The sequence below is a fragment of the Gobio gobio genome (genome assembly GCF_949357685.1).
Source record: "Gobio gobio genome assembly, chromosome: 12".
NCBI classification, from domain to species: domain Eukaryota; kingdom Metazoa; phylum Chordata; class Actinopteri; order Cypriniformes; family Gobionidae; genus Gobio; species Gobio gobio.
Window position 1 is genome coordinate 54,089,264 of NC_137105.1, and position 10,269 is coordinate 54,099,532.

The window sequence follows — 10,269 nt, forward strand, 5'->3', positions numbered from 1 at the left end:
GACAGTATGAATAATCATGAATGTGATGAGATCAGCAGAATGAATTCTCTCAGAATCACTGAGTCTCTCTTTATTTATTTATTGATGTATATACTGTCGGCTGTGAGGTCTGTCCTGCTCTTTCATGTGAAGCTGGAAATCTCAAAACAGTTTCTGTGATGATCCGGAGAGCACGTGTTCATATTTTCAGAGCGTCTTTAACGCCAAACAGGAAACTCATGAATATTCATGTAAGCTCCGCCCAGAGCCATAGAGAGGGCGGAGCCACCGAGTAAACGTGACGCGTTTTTGTGTCGGACTCTGATTGGCTGTTGAGCCACATGAAGGCTAATGATTGGCTAAGCGCTACATTTGAAAACATGTCGTTGTTGCAGTGATACAGTTAGCAGAGCGGGGCTAGTTAACGGAAATATTAGCGATTAATATTGTTATTAACGTGTTTTAAATGAGTCTCGTTTAACCGTAAACATTCCCCCACGGACTTTCTGTGTTCAACAAGAAGAAACGATGGACATTAATTCTTATTTTCAGTAAGTAGCGTGTTAGCATCTGACAGAGAGTGTGTGTTCGTCCTGATGATGTTTATGATTCAGTTCGGTTATTAATATGGGACAATATCATGATGTTTTGTTCTATATAACACAACTGTGTGCCTCCCTTCTCTGGGCTTGTGTGTTTTAATACATTTTCATACATCTATGACAGTCTTTGAGTCTCTTGTGCTCATGAATCTGATCATAACTCCAGTAAAACAGTGAAATATTCCTCCAGTGTAGATCAGCTGTTCACACACACACACACACACACACACACACACACACACACACACACACACACACACACACACACACACACACACACACACTCCTGTGTAGATCAGCTGTTCACACACACACACACACCAGTGTAGATCAGCTGTTCACACACACACACACTCACTCCAGTGTAGATCAGCTGTTCACACACACACACACACACACACACTCCAGTGTAGATCAGCTGTTCTCTATGTGAATATATAGTAAAGTGTCATTTATTCCTGTGATCAAAGATAAATTTATCATCATTACTCCAGTCTTCAGTGTCACATGACCTTCACTAATCATTCTCATATGAGGAACTGATGATCAACACACATTTATGATTATTATCAGTGTTGAAAAGTTTCTTGACACTTTCCTATACACCGATCAGGCGTAACATTATGACCGGTGAAGTGAATAACACTGATGATCTCTTCATCACTGCAGGGCGTTTGAGCTGAGCGTGCGCAGCTATGCTGGAGATGACCCGTTAGACCCCTGGGATAAGTAAGAACATCTTTAATGTCTTTATTATAGCTCTGATGAAATGATCCCCTCTCTGTCTGTCACTCATGGCTGGTGTGTGGCAGGTTTGTTCAGTTTCTGGAGAGCAAGCTGTCAGTGGAGGAGAGGAAGGGTTTGTCTGTGGTGCTGGAGCGCATCGTTCAGACCTTCCTTCAAGATGAGCGGTACCACAACGACCCGCGATACGTCGCTCACTGCGTCAGATGTGTAGGTGCACTCTTGCTCTCTCACACACACTCTTCTGAAGGCAGGATCTGGCTCTGTGAGATGAACACACACCTGCCTCTCTCTGTCCAGGCCAATTTCTCCAGCGACCCGATGGAGGTGTACAGCCATCTTCACGGCCGAGGCATGGGGACGCAGGCGGCGGCGCTGTATATAGACTGGGCACATCAGTTTGAGAAGAGAGGGCAGCTGTCCCAGGCTGAGATGGTGTACCAGAGAGCGCTGGAGAACAAGGCTCAGCCGCAGGACAGTGTGATGCAGCAGCACAGGTGAGAGACACTGAGCCTCTCCGTATCAGCACAGCAGCAGATTATACTGGACTGAGAATAATATCAGCACAGCAATATCAATATCAGCACAGCATCAGTCTGATTATACTGGACTGAGAATAATATCAGCACAGCATCAGTCTGATTATACTGGATTGAGAATAATATCAGCACAGCATCAGTCTGATTATACTGGATTGAGAATAATATCAGCACAGCAATATCAATATCAGCACAGCTTCAGTCTGATTATACTGGACTGAGAATAATATCAGCACAGCTTCAGTCTGATTATACTGGATTGAGAATAATATCAGCACAGAAATATCAATATCAGCACAGCTTCAGTCTGATTATACTGGATTGAGAATAATATCAGCACAGCTATATCAATATCAGCACAGCTTCAGTCTGATTATACTGGACTGAGAATAATATCAGCACAGCAATATCAATATCAGCACAGCATCAGTCTGATCATACTGGACTGAGAATAATGTCAGCACAGCAATATCAATATCAGCACAGCATCAGTCTGATTATACTGGACTGAGAATAATATCAGCACAGCAATATCAATATCAGCACAGCATCAGTCTGATTATACTGGATTGAGAATAATATCAGCACAGCAATATCAATATCAGCACAGCATCAGTCTGATTATACTGGACTGAGAATAATATCAGCACAGCAATATCAATATCAGCACAGCATCAGTCTGATTATACTGGACTGAGAATAATATCAGCACAGCAATATCAATATCAGCACAGCATCAGTCTGATCATACTGGACTGAGAATAATGTCAGCACAGCAATATCAATATCAGCACAGCATCAGTCTGATTATACTGGACTGAGAATAATGTCAGCACAGCAATATCAATATCAGCACAGCATCAGTCTGATTATACTGGATTGAGAATAATATCAGCACAGCTATATCAATATCAGCACAGCATCAGTCTGATTATACTGGACTGAGAATAATATCAGCACAGCAATATCAATATCAGCACAGCATCAGTCTGATTATACTGGACTGAGAATAATATCAGCACAGCAATATCAATATCAGCACAGCATCAGTCTGATTATACTGGACTGAGAATAATATCAGCACAGCAATATCAATATCAGCACAGCATCAGTCTGATTATACTGGACTGAGAATAATATCAGCACAGCAATATCAATATCAGCACAGCATCAGTCTGATTATACTGGACTGAGAATAATATCAGCACAGCTTCAGTCTGATTATACTGGACTGAGAATAATGTCAGCACAGCAATATCAATATCAGCACAGCATCAGTCTGATTATACTGGACTGAGAATAATATCAGCACAGCTTCAGTCTGATTATACTGGACTGAGAATAATGTCAGCACAGCAATATCAATATCAGCACAGCTTCAAATCAAAATCAAAATCAAATCACTTTATTGTCACACAGCCATGTACACAAGTGCAACAGCAGGTGAAATTCTTGGTGCAGTTCCGAGCAACATAGTAGTCACGACATGACATGTACAACATTTAGAGCAGCATCAGATTACACTGATGCGCCCACAATTACTCACAGCACAGTAAACTCTACAATAAACAATAAATATTTTACACAATGTGAGTGTGGTTCTCACAGCTTTAACCAATATACACATACTTACAATATACATATACTTTAAACAATATACTTTAAACAATATACACACTAAAACATACATTAAACAATATACATTACGCTATAATAATAATAATAATAGTATACAATGTACAGTATACATTATTATTCACAGTAGAGATCCAATGTGCAATAGGTGCTATATGATAAATAATAAATTATATAAATGTGTATATAATGTGTGTGTATCGACAGTGGGTTGTGCTGAGTGATATTCTGTCCAGTGTGTGTTATGATCCTGATGGATCAAGAGTTCAGGAGTCTAATTGCTTGTGGGAAGAAGCTGTTCTGGAGTCGGCTGGTGCGTGTTCTGATGCTGCGGTACCGCCTGCCTGATTATACTGGACTGAGAATAATGTCAGCACAGCAATATCAATATCAGCACAGCATCAGTCTGATTATACTGGATTGAGAATAATATCAGCACAGCAATATCAATATCAGCACAGCATCAGTCTGATTATACTGGACTGAGAATAATGTCAGCACAGCAATATCAATATCAGCACAGCATCAGTCTGATTATACTGGACTGAGAATAATGTCAGCACAGCAATATCAATATCAGCACAGCATCAGTCTGATTATACTGGACTGAGAATAATATCAGCACAGCAATATCAATATCAGCACAGCATCAGTCTGATTATACTGGACTGAGAATAATGTCAGCACAGCAATATCAATATCAGCACAGCATCAGTCTGATTATACTGGATTGAGAATAATATCAGCACAGCAATATCAATATCAGCACAGCATCAGTCTGATTATACTGGATTGAGAATAATATCAGCACAGCAATATCAATATCAGCACAGCATCAGTCTGATTATACTGGACTGAGAATAATGTCAGCACAGCAATATCAATATCAGCACAGCATCAGTCTGATTATACTGGACTGAGAATAATGTCAGCACAGCAATATCAATATCAGCACAGCATCAGTCTGATTATACTGGACTGAGAATAATATCAGCACAGCAATATCAATATCAGCACAGCATCAGTCTGATTATACTGGACTGAGAATAATGTCAGCACAGCAATATCAATATCAGCACAGCATCAGTCTGATTATACTGGATTGAGAATAATATCAGCACAGCAATATCAATATCAGCACAGCATCAGTCTGATTATACTGGACTGAGAATAATATCAGCACAGCAATATCAATATCAGCACAGCTTCAGTCTGATTATACTGGACTGAGAATAATATCAGCACAGCTTCAGTCTGATTATACTGGACTGAGAATAATATCAGCACAGCTTCAGTCTGATTATACTGGACTGAGAATAATGTCAGCACAGCAATATCAATATCAGCACAGCTTCAGTCTGATTATACTGGACTGAGAATAATGTCAGCACAGCAATATCAATATCAGCACAGCTTCAGTCTGATTATACTGGACTGAGAATAATATCAGCACAGCAATATCAATATCAGCACAGCATCAGTCTGATTATACTGGACTGAGAATAATATCAGCACAGCAATATCAATATCAGCACAGCATCAGTCTGATTATACTGGACTGAGAATAATGTCAGCACAGCAATATCAATATCAGCACAGCATCAGTCTGATTATACTGGACTGAGAATAATGTCAGCACAGCAATATCAATATCAGCACAGCATCAGTCTGATTATACTGGATTGAGAATAATATCAGCACAGCAATATCAATATCAGCACAGCATCAGTCTGATTATACTGGACTGAGAATAATATCAGCACAGCAATATCAATATCAGCACAGCATCAGTCTGATTATACTGGACTGAGAATAATGTCAGCACAGCAATATCAATATCAGCACAGCATCAGTCTGATTATACTGGATTGAGAATAATATCAGCACAGCAATATCAATATCAGCACAGCATCAGTCTGATTATACTGGACTGAGAATAATATCAGCACAGCAATATCAATATCAGCACAGCTTCAGTCTGATTATACTGGACTGAGAATAATATCAGCACAGCAATATCAATATCAGCACAGCATCAGTCTGATTATACTGGACTGAGAATAATATCAGCACAGCAATATCAATATCAGCACAGCTTCAGTCTGATTATACTGGACTGAGAATAATATCAGCACAGCTTCAGTCTGATTATACTGGACTGAGAATAATGTCAGCACAGCAATATCAGCACAGCTTCAGTCTGATTATACTGGACTGAGAATAATATCAGCACAGCAATATCAATATCAGCACAGCATCAGTCTGATTATACTGGACTGAGAATAATATCAGCACAGCAATATCAATATCAGCACAGCAATATCAATTAGGGATGGGCAACAGTGGTCGAGTAATCGAGTACTCGAACGTGACAGCGATCATCGATCATGAGAACGATGATCACCCTGAAAAATATATATTTGTCTCTTTTTTTATTGGTTATTGCATCGTTTTGCGGAGGTCTGATTGGTTAGCGTTTTACAGCACGTCTCCAGACCGCGGCGAAATAAAGGCGTGCACTGCATTGATGTCTGGAATCATGAGATCATTAAATGGTCAGTGCAAGATGCGCCAATCTGTCATAGCCTACATATCATTATAATGAAAACACGATGGAAATAGAATGCTGTAAATGATCTGTGCTTAGTTCCCCGTGTATCAGCTGATCCACAGAGAAACTAGCGAGAACACTCAGACTAGCGCGTGAAGTTCATGTGCGCATCCGCGTCCTTATCTGCAGATGCACGTTGTAAGATACTTTTATGTTGTCTATATCTGATTAATCTAATATAAGAAGTGTTTGGTTGAGCTTAATAAGCTAGAAAAGCGCTGCCGTTATACCGGCTGTTGTTCATTCTCTTCAGTTTCAGCTCAAACGCATATTTCATGCTCGACATGATGGTTTAGAGACGGTCATATTCTTTTCAGATAGGCTATTTCTTTCTCAGAATCATTGATATTAGTAATGCAGCACTGCTATACTATTCTTGTATTTTTTAACAGTAGACCTAGTTTATTTAAAGTTGGTTTTTCGCTATGAGTTCGAAAACGCGCAGTGATGTCTGTAAACACTTCGATCATGAATAATAAAATTAAGTCAATCTGTCAAAGCATTATAATGAGAACAGGATTTTAATAAAATGTTGTTTCTGTGTGCTTTCGTTGTCCGTGTATCAGCATTGTTAAGGGAAGAGCGCACTCAAAATGTTCCGTTTCAAACCCTTCGCCTGTAAAATCTAGCACGCTGAAGTTCACGTGCGCATTCACATCCTTTTGTGTTGATTTATGTCGTAATAGGTTCATAATAATCTTCATATTAATATTGATATATGGTGCGTTTGGTTGAGTTTATTAACCAGCTAGCAAGCTCTGCAGGGTGGTGTTATTTCACAGTTTCAGCTCAAAGGCAATGCTCGATATTACTGACTTGGTTATTTGAGACTGTGTTTTTATATAGATGTTTCTTTTTCAAAGACATTTATGCATCATAATCTAGCAGTTATTTTTTGTTTTATATGTTCATGTTTTCATATACCCGTTTTCATGTCACGTTTGTGTCACCGGTGCAGGCCGGGGCGGACTCGGATGCCCAGCCGCCCCTGACTCCAGGCACCACCGTGAGGAGCCGACACCACAGGCACGTAACAAACGGACAAAGGAGGAGGCAAGTAATTGAGTTCAAAAATAATAGTCTTTATTGAATGATAATCAACTTGAGGAAAGAATGAGCAACTCCTGTCTTCTCAGGCTATTGGACCAGAGTAGCCGCTGGAACGATGTTCCACTGTCTTCGGGGGACCATAGAGCGATAGTGGCTAGGAAGGCTTACTCCACGGCATTGCTGCTCATCTGCAGGACTCAAACGGTAAGTAACAGGTAATGTTCACTTTCTCAACAGCAGATTCTCTTATCAGGACGTGAGAGGGGAATGGTGACTTTAAAACTCACTTCACAGCGTTGTTGCACATCTGCAGGACTCAAACAGTAAGGAACAGGTAATGTCTCTTCTCTCAACAGCAGATTCTCTTATCAGGACATGAACGGGAATTTGTGACTTTAAAACTCACTTCACAGCGTTGCTGCACATCTGCAGAACTCAGACGGTAGGTAACAGGTAAGGCTTCTCCTCTTAACAGCAGATTCTCTTATTAGACATTAGCGAGAGACTCAATAGACAGCTTTACCAGCGATGTTGTACATCTTCAGAGCTCCATCAATACGTATAACAGTTCAGACTTTTCCACAGCCATACGGTTCTTCACGAGGCTTGTAATTTCAGAGAGAGAGAGAGGGTTAACCGGAGCCTTCAATGAGGGATTACTTCACGACAATACTTAGTGGAAGAGAGAATAATACAAAGCGTTACTTCACCAGTTCAGTTGTCTCGTTCTGGAATTTGGATGGGGACAAGTAGATCATCTCACAAGAATGGAAGCAGACGTTGGGAGGCTCTTCTCAGCATATCACACAGCACTCGTGTTCACTACAAATCCACAGCATTAATTCAGCGTGCATCAGGTAAGGCAAACAACTGCAAATCACTCACACAGTAGGGCTGATCAGAAGCCTCGCTTCATCCATGCATTTGAATGGGAATATTCAACTCTCAATTCCTCTCCAGCGTCTCTGAAACAGATGTCCTCCTCAATAGTAAGTTTCACAATCACAGTCTTTTCTTTCAGCTTTACATTTGATTCAACGATGTAATTAATTCACTTATCTTTCTCTCTTCCTCTTCCGGCACAGATCCAAGCAGCCGTTCAATCCAGTAATATTCTCCAAGCAGCTCTAAACAACAGCGTCCAACGTGAGCGCTCACTAGGGATGGCAGACGCGAAACAGACGTTTCGGGGCTTTGCCGAGATCCCGAAGCGCAGATGTTTCGAAACACTGCTCCGAACTGTGATTCGAAACACCCATGTCACGTGACTATGGCTAAATGAAGCTTCGAAGTGTTTCATCAGGTGGCGCCTGTCGAAACTGCATTGATTAAAGGGGGCGGGAACAAGCCACACAGTCACACATCTGTATAAACCTAATTCACCACAGTTTAAAAGTGAAGTAAATCCATCTTCACCTCGTGGGTTTTTGTGAGAGGAGAGTGATTTTGTGATAGCGGTGATTTTGTGATAGCAGTGAGATTTATAGTGCGCTTTGGTTAGTTATTTAGGCTAGATTTAAATTAGATATAGGCTATTGACTGATAGGTATAGACAGTGACATATAGTTAGGATAGATATAGTGACACATTCATATAGGCTAAGTTAGATAGTGACAGATAGATAGCACAGCATAAGTTAGATATATAGAATTATATAGATATAGATTCATAGGTGATATATAGATAGATATATTAATAGAATATATAAAAATGGAGGCTGCACGCAAGAGATGCCGTACATCTGTGGTGTGGGAGCATTTCCATTTGGAAGCACCAAATAAAGTGAGATGTGTGTATTGTGATAGGCAGCTAGCCTTCTGCAACAATACATCATCCATGTATTTACATCATCCAAAAATATTTGTGCATGCCAGCAACAAGTGTCCCTTGTGAGAGGATTTTTTCAAAGGCTGGAGAAATTATATGTAAAAAAAGAAGTCAGCTGAGTCCTTCAACAGCAGAGCAATTCATATTTTTGAATAAAAATGTTTTGTGACAAATGTGACACATTGTGGCTTTATTTATTTTATTAATGTTCATTTTGTATAACAAACAAAATATATATAGTTCTTTACAATGACGAGGCTACAGGTTACAAAACCAAGATCATGTAGTTGTCAGACAGATGTTAAAAACAATTTTTTTTACATGGATCATTGTCAAGGTATTTCAGATCAACACATGGAAATGACCACTAGATGGCGCCGTAGAGACGGGTGTCAGATTGATTCGAAGCTTCAAAACAATATGACACATTTGCTTCAACTGCTTCAGTGCTTCACGAAGCCTCGGTCTGCCCATCACTAGCGCTCACCCAGGAGATCTTCTACCCCAAGACACAACGACAGAGACCCAGCCAAACAGCTGATTAACTGGACACCGGTTGACTTTCACCAGCTCGACCTCAACCCGGACCTGAACTGCACTGAACTGCTTCTTTTCTTCTAAATGGCTCTTTTATCCTCCTCTTGTGAAACGGAAAGCCGGTGCAAACACCGCTCCCCTCTCCCTCACACCTGCCGTGCATCAGCAGTAATTAGGTAGGGCAAAGTCTCTGCTGCACCCGGAACCGGAGTGAGGTGTTACACCAAAATAATTCCCCTCGGGGAACATGGAAAGAAAAAGAAAGGTTCTGCTTTCCCCAGCATTTTGTCACCCGTGACATTTGTATTTGTCAACAACCATTTTCATAACAGTATTTTCATTATCTCAATGACGGACATGCCCCGCCACCTGCACATGCCCCGCCCCCAATTACTCGAGTACTCCTTTTTGAGACCTATCGATGATCGAATTGAGAAATTGACAAAAATGCCCATCCCTAATATCAATATCAGCACAGCATCAGTCTGATTATACTGGACTGTGAATAATATCAGCACAGCAATATCAATATCAGCACAGCTTCAGTCTGATTATACTGGACTGAGAATAATATCAGCACAGCAATATCAATATCAGCACAGCTTCAGTCTGATTATACTGGACTGAGAATAATATCAGCACAGCTTCAGTCTGATCATGCTGGACTGTGAATAATATCAGCACAGCAATATCAATATCAGCACAGCATCAGTCTGATTATACTGGATTGAGAATAATATCAGCA

The 10,269-nt window shown here is 40.4% G+C and overlaps 1 protein-coding gene across 2 annotated transcripts; it reads left to right on the forward strand.

The window, feature by feature from the left end:
• The first annotated feature begins 347 nt into the window (after positions 1–347).
• On the forward strand, positions 348–9,164 carry LOC307135155 (mitotic checkpoint serine/threonine-protein kinase BUB1-like). Of its 2 annotated transcripts, XR_013817635.1 has the most exons (6): positions 348–530; positions 1,251–1,310; positions 1,394–1,535; positions 1,626–1,822; positions 7,069–7,163; positions 7,247–9,164. XR_013817635.1 is itself a non-coding variant. In XM_079831360.1 (5 exons), exons 1-5 carry the CDS (start codon positions 508–510, stop codon positions 7,100–7,102), a joined length of 456 nt encoding a protein of 151 aa, XP_079687486.1. In that variant the 5' UTR covers positions 348–507; the 3' UTR covers positions 7,103–9,164. The 2 variants fall into 2 exon arrangements, 1 of the variants encoding a protein (XP_079687486.1); XM_079831360.1 differs by having other exon boundaries at positions 7,069–9,164.
• The last annotated feature ends 1,105 nt before the right edge of the window (positions 9,165–10,269 follow it).